Source organism: Phoca vitulina, unplaced genomic scaffold (assembly GCF_004348235.1).
Source record: "Phoca vitulina isolate PV1807 unplaced genomic scaffold, GSC_HSeal_1.0 scaffold1, whole genome shotgun sequence".
Lineage (NCBI taxonomy): Eukaryota > Metazoa > Chordata > Mammalia > Carnivora > Phocidae > Phoca > Phoca vitulina.
In genome coordinates this window covers 8300658-8313505 of record NW_022589704.1, presented here as the reverse complement: position 1 = coordinate 8313505, position 12848 = coordinate 8300658, and the positions used below count along the sequence as shown (strand labels likewise).

Genomic DNA, 12848 nt, shown 5'->3' with positions numbered 1-12848 from the left:
AATTAAATTAATTAATTAATTAATTTGAGAGAGAGTGTGTGAGAGTGGGGGTGGGGCAGAAGCAGAAGGAGAGAGAGAATCTTAAGCAGGCTCCATGCTCAGCGTGAAGCCCGACGCAGGGCTCGACCTCAAGACTCTGAGATCATGAACTGAGCCGAAATCAAGAGCCGGTTGTTTAACCATCTGAGCCACCCAGGCACTCCTCCTCTCAGGCTTTAAATGCGTGAGGAGCTCGCATTTGCCTGGAAGAGGGACTGCCACCTTCCCTTCTCTGGGGAGGTTTGGGTTTTGGGGTAAGGCTTCATCCTGCCTTGAGATTTTCCTACAGAATTGTCCCAGTGAGATCCTCGTTTTTTTCTCCCCTGTGAGATTCGCAGAAAACCTCTTGGAGGAGAGAGTATTTTCGAAAGGAGCCTAAGAAATCTCCCCCTGTTCTAGAGACCCTGGCTCCCACCTGGATGTAGAGACAGATTCCCATGCTCATGACTGTCACTGCACATGGCAACCTTTCCTGCACGTGGCGGCTGAGAGCCCTCCTGGGAGGGTGTGGGAGGTCCTGATCCCGGCGCCGCCAGCTTCCTCTGTGATCTTCACTAAGCCCCTCAATCCTTCTGCTCTGCCATGTGCAAGCCAAATGCTCCCAGCGTCACCCTGGGTTCTCCATGGCAAAGACATGCAGAATCCAAGTGGGACGCTGTTTTTGGATCAAGAGCCACAGGACCCTTCTTGGTGGTGCTTATAGATTTCTTCAGAAATGCCATTCTTACCAGCTTGTGAAGAAGGACTGGACCAGTGTGACCGATGTGTCTCAGGGTGCCTGGGGGTCTCCTGGTTGTAGCGCCGACAGTTCTATGTCCTGCAGCAACCGGGACAGCTGGTCACCCTGTCTGTACTGCCCTTTGGGGTGAGAGAGGGAGTAAATTCTGGCTGGCGGTGTGTCCTCCATACCTTACACCCTCTCCCTCCAAATAGGACTGGGGGTGACTTCTCTGCCGGAGTGAAGGAAAGACCCATTTGAGATTAACAGAGAGGAGGGAAGCAGACACTTCAAGATGTCGGAGAGCCCGCCTCTCCCCAACTTCAAGCTTACCTGGCCTGGGACTTCTGGCCTCGCAGGGGGCGCACAGACCCTCTGGAGGCTCCTGTCCTGCTAGGTTCCCGTGTGGGGCCAGGTGGCAGGAAGGGACAGGTGTGGAGATGCCCAGTTCAAGGTCTCCTCATGTCACACAGAGGTGTTTAACCTTTCCTTGGCTGCTCCGCCCTCACAGGCCATCTTGGGCAGGGCGACTGATGTGTGCTGGCGCACGTGCTCCCCCCCCGCCCCCCCAGCACCTTCACCTGCCAGAGGGATGCTGGGCCCACGTGCCACACACAGTAACCGGAGCTTAAGCAAAACACCCACGGAGCTCGAGCTCTGCAGATGGGCGTGCACACACACGGATGGATGCGGGCAAGCAGAGCCGGGAAACGGCAGGGGCAGGCCGGGGGTTCCTAGAGACACCACAGGGGCACGTGCACAGGGGGCCCAGCACTGGCACCACGGCACGAGCGTGCTCGGGAGGCGGCGGTGGCCATGGACGCAGCACACACACCTCCCCCAGCCTTCGTATCTGGTCTCCAACCAGAGCTCCGGTTTGGCATCAGTTTGGGGGCAGGCCCTGAACGTCAGGAGATGTCCCCCACCCTGTCCCTGCCAGGCAGGAGCCTCTTGGGGCTGCCAGACCTGTGTAGGTACCAGGGCCTCTGGCACAGCTCCCCGGGAGGACGGGCAGGCCCGGACGTGCTGCCCAAGGGAGCAGGCGTGTGGGGGGTGGTTCTTACACAATCCCATCCGGGCTCGGCAAGCGGGAGAGTTGAAAGGCCCCTGGCAGCTCCCCAGGCCCTTATGCCCGGGCAAGAAAACCACAGCCTGAAACGCCTGGGTTTCTGAAGGGCGGGAAGGCGGGAGTTTTTTGAGGCCTGCTCCACTCAGGCTGTCTCCCAGACTCTGTCATTCCTCTGAGGCCAGAGGGGCTGCCAAGCATGTCGGGCACCGAATCATAGGCTTCCAGAAACTCAGCTAGGCTGGTGCCCTCATTTCCCACTGAATATGGGAAGAATTTGCTGAAGACATTGTTCCTTTGCCCAGAGACCTGCAAACCCTGAAATCAACCCACTGAGGGACAGAGAGCAGCTGGAAAATGGGGTCCCGAGAACACTGACGGTGTTCCTGGATGTGCCGGACACTGTTTCAAGCACTTTCTGAATATTAACCAGTTCAGTTCCCACCATAACGCCGGAAGGTAGGACCTGTCATTGTGTCTCCATGCTTTAGAGGTGAGGAAGTAACTCGCCCAGGCCGACACGGCTAGTGTGTGGCATGACTGGGATATGAACCCAAGCAGCTTTACCAGCATTTATATCCTTTTTGGTCTTGTGGGAATCGAGCAGAATCGTGAGACAACCAATTAGGAATACGTTGGAAATGGCTTAGGAGCAAGGGTTGCAAACTTAAGTGCCTACAGGGCCAGGTAGGTGAAATAAATGTGTGACTCAGGCCTGGTGGGGAGAGGCCTGTGGTCCCAACTGGAGAATGTGTAGGCAACCCAGGTGTCCTCATACAAATTCCTTAAAATAAAACTTGCCTGGAGGCCATATGCCACCACACCCCCAATCCCCCCCCAAATACCCCCCATCTTAGAGCAGCTCTAACATAAGCCTGCTGCACCTCAACACGCACCAGGAAATGTGGCCTAACAGGGCATACCAGCTTGTCTTGGGGGGTTTGAAAGGACACAGAAGCAGCAAAGGACAGAGATGCATCGGTGAGTGGAAGTGACAGAGGACAGGAAGAACAGCCCATTTAGAAACAGCAAAGATGATGTGAGTTGCCTGTCCCTGGAGAGAGGAGGCTCTTGATAGCCTAAAGAACTCCATCACTTATGAACCCAAGGAGGTCCAAGGAGGCCACTTCTGCTCCAGGACTCATCTAACAAGACAGAGTCCTCCGTTTTAGGATTTTAGCCCCAGCCTGGTCACTGATTCACTTGGTTACTTCAAGTTCCTTGCTATAAGCCCTTGGTCTGCTTTTTTGACTTGTTACAAGTAAAGTGGTATTGTATTAGAGGTTGAACGTACAAATTTGCTGATTTTCAATTGGTTTTGACCTACAAAAACATCAGTTTCATATGATTCAACCCTATAATTGTCCTGTCTACCTTGCAAGGTGCAGAGGATAAATGAAAATGTTTGAAGCATGAGCCAAAGATTCACTGCCGGGTGCAGAGCAGGCACCCAGTGAATGCTTGGTGAATGTAAATACTGGTTCCAGAACCAGGTGGGCATGAGCCTTCCTTATCGCTTCTAGCAAAGCCAACTGCCTGGGGACAGGGTCAGGCAAAGCAGTTCTTTGAGGGAAATTCACATTCACCCAGCTCCTCCCGCATGTTGGCTCCAGTGAGGCCCTTCCCCCCGCCACCCCCCACCCCCACCCCCAACCCCGGCCCCGGCCAGAATGCAGAAGTCATGTCCAGTTTTCAGCTTGGACACAGAGACGACTGGCCAAAGCCACCATACAGGGAGGGAAGAAGCCTCAATCGCTTAGATGTGGCACAGACCAAGCTCTCGGGGCATCCGGGTTTTGTGGACTGAACAATCCCTTCTAGGGTAACCAGAGCTTAACGGATGCACCGCAGGTAGAAGGCGCTGTCCCTCCTCATTTACCATGCCGCACTATCTCTCCACTTCTCGGAAGACTGTGGCACAAAGGAGGGGGTCACAGCGGCAGCGGCCAACGAGCCCTTTCCTCCTTTGGGGCGAAAGGCGGCCCCAGGTCTGCGCCGCAATAAAGGCAACTGGCCGGGGGAGGGAGGGGACCGAACAAAGAATTGGGACGCGTGGTCCTCGGGGACACCACTGGTGAGTCCCTTGGATTGGCGCGCGCCCACCCTGGGGAAAATCCCCTTCCAGCCCTTGGGGTACCTGGGGGTAGGACTGAGACCGGCGGGCGCCCCCTCCGCTGCCGCGTACCCGGGACGGGATGGCGACCGCCAAACAACAGGAGGTGGCGCGGCTCGCCCTCCCTGTCCAACACCTGTCCTAGGTTTTTCCCGACCAAAGGACAGGGAGCCTGGGCTTCTCTCTTCCCAGGGGACAAGTCGCTCGGGAAAGCCCCAATGGCCAGACTGACAGATGTGAACCAGGATGCGGGCCTGACGCGTGCGGGACAGGGGAAGTGGGGAGGGGGCCCAGACCCAGGTGGCGCCCCGGCACTCCGCGGCTCCCCCAGGCCGGGCAGGGGAGTCCGGGGCCAGAGGAGACAGCCGGGCCAGTGCGTGGTAAGCTCAGCAAAGGGAGTCTCGCGGTGGGAATGGGGTCAGCGAGCCCCTGACCTAAGAGAACCAAGAAGGGCGACTCAATCTCTCCTCCCGTTCCTCACTTGAAGCTCTACTGGACTTGGCATCCGTCCCTCCTCCACGACTTCAGACTCCGGGTTTTCTCCATTCCCAGATCCGCGGCCCCAAGAGACAGACAGCGGAACCTGCCAATGGCAGGACGCAAAGCGTCAACTTTGTGTTCGCCCGCCACTCTCAGCCAGTGCGCGCCCGTTTCTCCGGAGTCCCGCCTTCCGTGTCGGGCGCCCCCTTCTGGCGACACAGGGATGAACCCTATCTGTCGCCATGTTGAGTGCGGCACGGTTATTTTTTTTCTGGAACATTTTCCCACCTGTTCTAACCTTTCTTCCCACACAGCTGCTTTCTTAGTTCGACAGCCAAGTGCGGTGGCGATAAGGACGGTGTAACCTGTGGTTTTCGGATCGTCTGCGTGATCGGATCGCCACGTCACGCCACGCTTGCCGAGTCCAACGCCATCTTGAGTGTGGCGCCTTGATGGTTCCCTTCTCAGGGCTCCGCGTGGTTCCCTAAATGGCGCCCCAAACTTCAAGGAGTCCGCAAGGACTAGACCAGCTGGTCTAAGGGGGCGATTATTTCCCCCCCAGTAAACTCTCAGTGTATAAGTTCGTGTGCCCCTCGCAGCCCCTGGAGTGGGGTGAGAGGCTAGACCCGATGGCCGGGTTCTGGAAGGGTGCTCCCTGAGGCTGTCGCGACGACAGTGACCGCTCGGGGCAGGCGCTGTCCAAAGCGCTGGAGTGCGGAGACTGCTGTGTGGTGCGACGCCCGTGGGCTGTCCCGTTCGAAGGCAGGAGCCCGCACCGGCTCACGAGTCCCCTCGAAGCATGAATCTCAGAGTGTGTGTGTGCTTGGCACCGAGCCCGCTTGTCGGCCGGCTCAGGCGGCCAACGCCGGGGCCAGTGGTGGGCAACAGGGTCACCTCTTCAAAGACCCGGGCACCTGGGGTTGGGCAGAGGGTGTGGACGAGGTAGAGACGGGGCGGCCTCGCGCCCTCATTGCTCGTCGCAGGGTTTCCACCCACTTGCACTGGGACAATTCTCGGTCGAAGGTGCCCCGGCGCGGGGGGCGGGCACCTCCCCGGGCACTGCACAGGGCACCGCCCCGGGCGAGCGCAGCCCAGCACCCGGCCTTCCCCTCCCCCTCGCTGGCAGCCGTCGTGCGCGCCGGCCACCGCCTCCTCTTCCCTCCCCCTCCTTCCGAGCAGCAGAGGGGAGGGGAGGACGGGGGGCTGGGCGGGCGGCTTTGCCGCGCTTTGGCTTTCTGCGTCAGCAGCCCCAGCAAAACAGCGGCGGGAGCGCGCGCCCTGAGCGCGCTCGTGCGCCCCTCCCCCGCGGCGCCGGCGCCGCCGAGACCCGGCAAACTAAGGCCCTGAATGACAGTGCGGCCGGCGACTGCGCAGCGCGGGACGCACCAAGGCACTGCCGCTTTAAGCACGCTTGCCCATTGTTCGGAATCGAGCCAATGAGCGAGCGCCCGCTCCCTGCGTTCAGCCAATAGCATTCGGGCAGAGGAGGCCGAGCGCCGCCCACTAATCTATATTAAAGGTTCTGGCGCCGCGTGAGTTCCCCACTGGCTGCTCTGAAAAGCCATCTTTGCATTGTTCCCGTGTCCGGCTCCCCGTTCGCCGCAACCACCTCCGCCGCGCGCCTCCTCCGCCACCGCGGACTCCGGCAGCTTTCTCGCCAGAGTCCTCGAACTCTTGTTTTCTTTTTAATCCGCTGCATCGGATCACCGGCGTGCCCCATCATGTCAGACGCGGCCGTGGACACCAGCTCCGAGATCACCACCAAGGTGAGGTTGGACGCCGCCCGCCCCTTCGGGGTCCGCGCGCTGCTGCCGCCGGAGCGGTGTTTGGCGCGCGCGCGGCGTCTGGGCTGCCCCGAACCCGCTGTCTCTTCCTCCGGCGGAGAGCCCTCTCCTCCCGGCCTAGGCCCCCAGGCAGCCCACTCTTTTGTGTGCGGGGGAGGGGGCGGGAAGCGCGGCGGCAGTCGTGATGCCCGTCGGGGAGTGGGCCGGGCGCCCTCGGGGCCCCGGGGGGCGGGCGCGGGGGCTGAGGGGCTCGGGTGGCGGGTGTTCTACGGCTCCTGAAACTTGTTTGTGAGTGGTCTGAAAGGTGGCGGGAGGAGAGGGGCCGGGCTGGGGGTCGTCAGCCCGCAGGGCGCACGGAAATAACTTTGAAACTCGAGCGCGTTTGGAATCGGAAGTGCTGGGGGGGGCGCGTGTGCGGGCGCGGGCCGGCTGCGGGAAGTGGCGGCTCCGCAACGAGCGCCCGCCGGCGGCGCTGGTCTTTGTTCGGAGCCGGGCCGCCTCGTTTCGCGCCTTACAGTGGGTCCGAGGTGGTTTATCTGGACTAAGCTCTGATAAGGCGGAGTCGGGCAGCGGGTCGTCCGACCGCGACGTCGATTGTCTCCGCGGAGGTGTGAAGGTCTTCTCCGCTCTGGGTGCCCTCAGGGAGGGCGGGGGTAGGCGTCCTCCGGGGAGAGTGCGCCGGGAGCAGCCGCCCAGCCTCAATAATTCACCAGCGGTGCCGGGTTTGGCTGTGGAGGAGGCGAGCCCACGCGCCGTTGGGGAGGAAACGGAAAGTGAAGGAACGGCGCGCCGGGGCGACGATGGGCGCCCCCCGCGGCTGCCCGGGAACACCGTGTGCGCGGCGGCCCCGGAGGCGATGCGGACGAACAAAAGCTGTGGCCGCGGCTGGCCGGTTGCGGGGTCGAGCCGGGTGCCGGGGGTTGTCGGGGCCTGGTGTTGTGGGTTCACTGCCCTCGGTTTGGAGGTCCTGCGCGTTTGGCGCAGCTCCGGTTCTGCGCGCCGGGTCGTTCCAGCGGCCCGCGCGGGGAGCGTCTCGTCTCCGCTCTCGGCGGGAGCGCGGCACTTTAAGGCAGATCGGCTGTTTTACCTAAGGCTCTGGTCCGCGCCCCTCTCGTGCCCCTTTGGGGACGGGCAGGAGTCACCTTGGCGTCTCTTTAACCTCTGTGCCCCTAGCGTCACCTCTGGCTTTCTCCCAGGGGTGACTCCCCCGGCGGAGTGGAGCTTGCGACTGGGATCTCCACAAGGGCTCCAGCGGGCCCCCTCTGGGCCCAGCCCGGGAACTAGTTGGGTGGGGGGAGGGTCGGCCCTCCCCGGTGCGGACGTCCGCGTTCGCTTTCCTCCAAGGTGATTTCCCGCCGGGAGCAATAAATAGCCCCATGGAGCGCGTCCCCTACGGCCTCGGGTTGCGGCACTGAGAAAGCCCCGTGGACTTCGGGGCGGCCTCCCGCGGGACTTTGCCCGCCAAATGCAGAGAGGCAGGCCCGCGCATCAAGGCCTGCGGTGGGGGCGTCAGGACGCCCGGAAAGACCGGCGCGCAACTCGCGCGGCGGCGGGGGCCAGCGCAGCCCGCAGGCTCCGGGTCTCCAGGGTCAGGGGCGCACTCGGCGGCCCTGGGCCACGTGCTCCGCGCGCGCGGTGCGTGCCGAGGCCCGCGCGCAAAGCCCGCCGGGCGGGGGCTGCGCGCCTGCGCGCCGCGTTCTCCCCGCCCCCACCCGCTCCCCGGGGCTTCGGCCGCCAGGGGGCGGGAGCGGGCGGCACCGGGGTTCGCGGCCCGCCAGCCGGTGGTAATGGGGCCGACAGGTGCCCCGGTGCCGGTCACTGGACGGAGTCCGAGCTGCGCCCGGCCCGACGCCTGTTTGTGTTGGCGGCCGGATCGGCAGGGCCAGGTGGAAAAAGTTACCGGGCTTCGGGGCGCCCGCGGCGGCGTTGCCCTTTGGAAAGCGGACCGGGTCCGCTCCTCGAGGTGCGGTCCGACGGGCCCCCAGAGCCGCCGCGCGGACGGCGAGAGGCCGGGAGGGAGATGGGGCGCACCGGGCGGCGCGCTTCTGAACGGGGGTCGAGTTCCTTAGGCCCGGGCACGTTTCCCGGCGATGACTTGCGACCTCCTGGGACAGCTGTCACATACAGGGAATTGGTGGGTTTGGGTTTTTTAATAGCTGGGCTGCCGTGGGCTTGGTGCTTAGCTCGGCTGTGAGGACTTGAGACGGCCCCCTCCAGTTCCCTCCTCGGCCTAGCCCGCCCACGGGAGTTCTCCCGCAGTGCCCGGGCCCTCCCTCCATTACCTTATTTATTTATGGCACATACCTGCTGTTTTCCAAGGAGGGTTTGTGAGAGGCGGAGTTCCCTCTGGTTGGAAACCAGTCTGTGATGGGTGTGTGAGTGAAGTGTTCCCGGGCTCGTCTGCCCGGCCAGACGGGTTTAAGGCCGTGGTGCCACATGGCTCTTGTCCTAAGAAGCATGAGTAAGGGGCAATGGGAACAACTGCAGGGGGCTCTTTTTGGTGTGTTTCTTAAGGGTTGAGAAATTGGAGGAAACCCTGACCACAGACGCGCTGGGTATCCTGTGGCCCCTCCTTCCTGTGTTTCCAAGTGTAACATGGGGCTGTTGGGACATCCAGATCAGCGCTGCTTTCATACCCTTGAGCCCTAGGCCTCTTTGCCAGCCCCGGGTTTCTCAAAAGACTTACTGGTTCCCTCTTACTTTTTGAAGGACTTAAAGGAGAAGAAGGAAGTTGTGGAGGAGGCAGAGAATGGAAGAGACGCGCCTGCTAATGGGAACGCTGTGAGTGTCCGCCTTGCACATGATGCCTAGCCACTCCTGGCCAGGGAGTTCTCTCACTCCAGCTTGGGCTTAGTCTGGGGTGAGCGAGGAGGTTGAGCCCTTGGGTGGTTCCTGCATCACCGTCTCCTGGTGGAGCTTTAGGAAGAGGAGCTGAGGTCTCTTGCCTGGTCTGGGGCTGCAGATGCATTGGGTGGGGCCTGGGGGAAGGGATGGGGCAGGAGTGGTGGTCTGTCGTCATTAACAACCTGGTATGTTTTCTGTCGAGGAGAATGAGGAAAATGGGGAGCAGGAGGCTGACAATGAGGTAGATGAAGAAGAGGAAGAAGGGGGGGAGGAAGAGGAGGAGGAGGAGGAAGGCGATGGTGAGTAGCTTCGTTTCTCTCCCCTTTTAGGGGGTTCCTTTCCTTGGCCTTGTCTAGAGGTTCCTGGGGTTGGGGACCAGCGGACCACCTGCAGCTGGGTTGGTACTGTGGGGCTACGACTTCTCTGGGTTTAGGCTCGTGAAGTGAAACTGCCCCACACACCCGTGCTCCCACCGGTGCCTTCTTTCCCCGTCTGGGGACCCGTGCCTGCATGGGTGGCAAGCTGCCCTGACTGCCCTGTTCGTCAGGCGGCAGAGATCAGGGACAGTCCTTCCCTGGAGACCCTGTCCCTGGGAGGTCCCCTGAGGAGCTGCAGTGTGAAGTCGTGTCCCCACCCAAGTTCAGGCTGTCACTGGGTGGGTAGGGTACCAAGATTCTTCCTGGCAGGTTGAGGGGAGGCAGTGTGGTTTACCCTGGGTTTGATTCTGCAGGTGAGGAAGAGGATGGAGATGAGGATGAGGAGGCCGAGGCAGCTACGGGCAAACGGGCAGCTGAAGATGATGAGGTGCGTTCTGGCTTGGGTGGGGGCTGGGGTGTGAGGCATGGTAGCCAGGGGGGCCGATTTCTGTGCTGTGGTCCTGAAAGGCTCCCTTATCTTGAGCAGGAACAGGAAGGAGCGCAGGCCTGCCTTCCCAGAGCTCTGGAAGCCTCTGGAGCAGCCAGGGCCTGGCCCTTGCCTCTGCCTGCAGGAGGGGGGTGGGCCCCGTGGGCTGCAGGGGCCTTGACCAGCTTTCTCTGTGCAGGATGACGATGTCGATACCAAGAAGCAGAAGACTGATGAGGATGACTAGACAGCAAAAAAGGAAAAGTTAAACTTAACAAAAAAAAAGGCAACCGTGACCTGTTCACCCTCCACTTCCCGTCTCAGAATCTAAACGTGGTCACCTTCGAGTAGAGAGTCCCGCCCGCCTGCCCAACGCGGGCAGCGCCACCCGCAGATGACACACGCTCTCCGCCACCCAGCCAAAACCACAACGTGAATTTGCAACAGGGGAGGAAAAAAGAACCAAAACTTCCAAGGCCCTGCTTTTTTTCTTAAAAGTACTTTAAAAAGGAAAATTTGTTTGTATTTTTTATTTACATTTTATATTTTTGTACATATTGTTAGGGGTCAGCCATTTTTAATGATCTCGGATGACCAAACCAGCCTTTGGAGCGTTCTCTGTCCTACTTCTGACTTTACTTGTGGTGTGACCATGTTCATTATAATCTCAAAGGAGAAAAAAAACCTTGTAAAAAAAGCAAAAACAACAACAAAAAAACAATCTTATTCCGAGCATTCCAGTAACTTTTTTTGTGTATGTACTTAGCTGTACTATAAGTAGTGGGTTTGTATGAGATGGTTAAAAAGGCCAAAGATAAAAGGTTTCTTTTTTTCCTTTTTTGTCTATGAAGTTGCTGTTTATTTTTTTTGGCCTGTTTGATGTATGTGTGAAACAATGTTGTCCAACAATAAACCGGAATTTTATTTTGCTGAGTTGTTCTAACAAAGCTGTCTCAAGCCTGGTTTTTCTGTGTTTCAGTTTTCTAGACCTTCTGGGGAGCGGGCAAGGATGGGGGGTGGGTGGTTGGGGGGATCTTGGGCTCAGGCCCAGCTGTATTTCTTGGGGATAGTGGGCTGAAGACCCCAGTGGACAAGGAGGGGTGGGTATGTCCTTGGGGCAGCGTGGTGGGTCACCATGGAGATCAAGGACCGAGCTGCTGCTGCCCACCAAGCCCTGCGGGAGGGCACTGGAGTTAGGGGCTGTGAAGGGGAGGCTGCTTACCGGGGTTGGTCTACTGATTGTACCAAGAGCCTTCTCCCAGGACCACATTATTGGATGCCAGGTGGATCAGGGTGCCCTGGAAGGCAATGTCCACATCCTCAGGCACGCGAAGGAACCGGCTACACGAGGCGCTGCTGTTACTCAGAGCCCAGGGTTGGGGTGGGTGGGTGGTGGTACGGGCCAAGTGAACGCAGGGCCAAGACCTCAGACAAGCCACCTCCCAGTGGGACAGCCCCTAACTTTGGCCTTTCTGCTTGGGTCCTCACCTGGTTAGTTTGGTGACCGTGGCTCCCCCTGGTGGTGGCATGTGGCACCTTGTCCCTTTGGACTTCCTTTTCAGGGCACTCAACGCCGCCTTGCCCTAATTCTCCAAGCTCTTGCCTGGAGAAAGAAGTGGACCTTGGTTAGGCAGGCAGGCGGGCCTTCCCCTTGAGCACGGTAAAGATGGTAGGTGGGCACTTACGAGTTTCAGACGCGGGTTGTGAGCACTCAGGAAAACGCAGTGAAGCTCAAGCCCTGGGGGAAGGGAGCTATTAGAGCTGATGAAGCCTCCTGGGGCTTGTTCTCTCACCTGGGGCCTGCAGCTGAGCCTCACAAGCAGCAGCCTCCTGCAAGCATCCGGTGTGCCCCTGAGTCGTGGTGGTGCCCAGTCTCTAGGGGGTCAGCGAGGGTTGACCCCTAGCTGTTGGGGGTGCTAAGAATGGGCTACTGTCTGCAGGGCTCACTTCGTGGGGCAATCGATTCACTGAGTAAAAGTATGGGTTCTGCTTCCGCTTCTACCAACTGGGCCATCTTGGGCCTCCTCTGTCCCTCCTGAATGTGGTCTTTTTTTGTCTTGTTTTTAGGATTGATTTATTTTGGGGAGGGAGGGGCAGAAGGAGAGGGAGAGAATCTCTAGCAGACCCCCTGCTGAGCACGGAGCCCGAAGGGGGCCCAGTCCTACAATCCTGAGATGGAGACACCAAGAGTCAGACGCTCAAGTGCCTGAGCCACCCAGGAGCCCCCTGAATGCAGTCTTAAAGATGCCTTTCTCGAGAGTCCAAGTGAGACACTCAGGGCCGCAAGGGAAAGGGCGGCCAGAATTGGGGTGGGGCACAATCCTAAGGAGGGACACCTCTCAAGCTAGAGTGCCCAAGTCTACCCCACAGACCGGAATGGCTGTGGGCAGAGGACGAGGTGGGGACAGAGAAGCCATGCACACTGCCTCCCCACTCCTGTCCCCCAACACTCCGGCCACGTGGGAGTTGCTGCCTCACATTTGAGCTGACTTACACTCTGCTTTATTCAGAGGAAGAAGCCTGGGACCCCAGCTTCTGCTGATATCCACCCTCCATCACCCTCCTATCTTCCTCTGCCCTCCCTCCCTCTCAGGCCCCCACTTCCTTCGTTAGAGAGTCCTAGACACCTACGGGCAGCAAGGGGTGGGAGGATGGGGCTATTACCTGAGCTGTCCATCCACAACTCCTTAAGGACCATCTATGGATAACAAGACCCTGAGCACAAAGAGGGGGACCTGACAGCAGGGAGGGCTTCCCTCGGGAGGCGGCATTGAAGCCGAGACTAGAAGGGCCAGGAGGATGAGAAAGATGGGGGACAGTTTGGGGGGCAGGAGCGCTGCATGGGCAGGCCCCGTGCAGGAGGGTGCTGAGGGTGCTAAGGGTGCATGGGTGCATGGGCAAAGGGGGCGGGCAGTCTGTGGACCAGGTACTGAAGGAGGATTTGGGGAAGCCACGGAATGG

General features: G+C 59.8%; 1 protein-coding gene across 2 annotated transcripts; it reads left to right on the top strand.

Moving 5' to 3' along the window:
• Positions 1–5947: 5947 nt before the first annotated feature.
• On the top strand, positions 5948–10834 carry PTMA (prothymosin alpha). 2 transcript variants are annotated; one of them, XM_032399918.1, is made up of 5 exons: positions 5948–6182; positions 8910–8981; positions 9250–9343; positions 9775–9848; positions 10087–10834. In XM_032399918.1, the coding sequence occupies exons 1-5, from the start codon at positions 6138–6140 to the stop codon at positions 10132–10134; spliced, it is 333 nt and encodes a 110-aa protein (XP_032255809.1). In that variant the 5' UTR covers positions 5948–6137; the 3' UTR covers positions 10135–10834. The 2 variants fall into 2 exon arrangements, with proteins under 2 accessions (XP_032255809.1, XP_032255756.1); XM_032399865.1 differs by having other exon boundaries at positions 5949–6182; positions 9247–9343.
• Positions 10835–12848: the final 2014 nt, after the last annotated feature.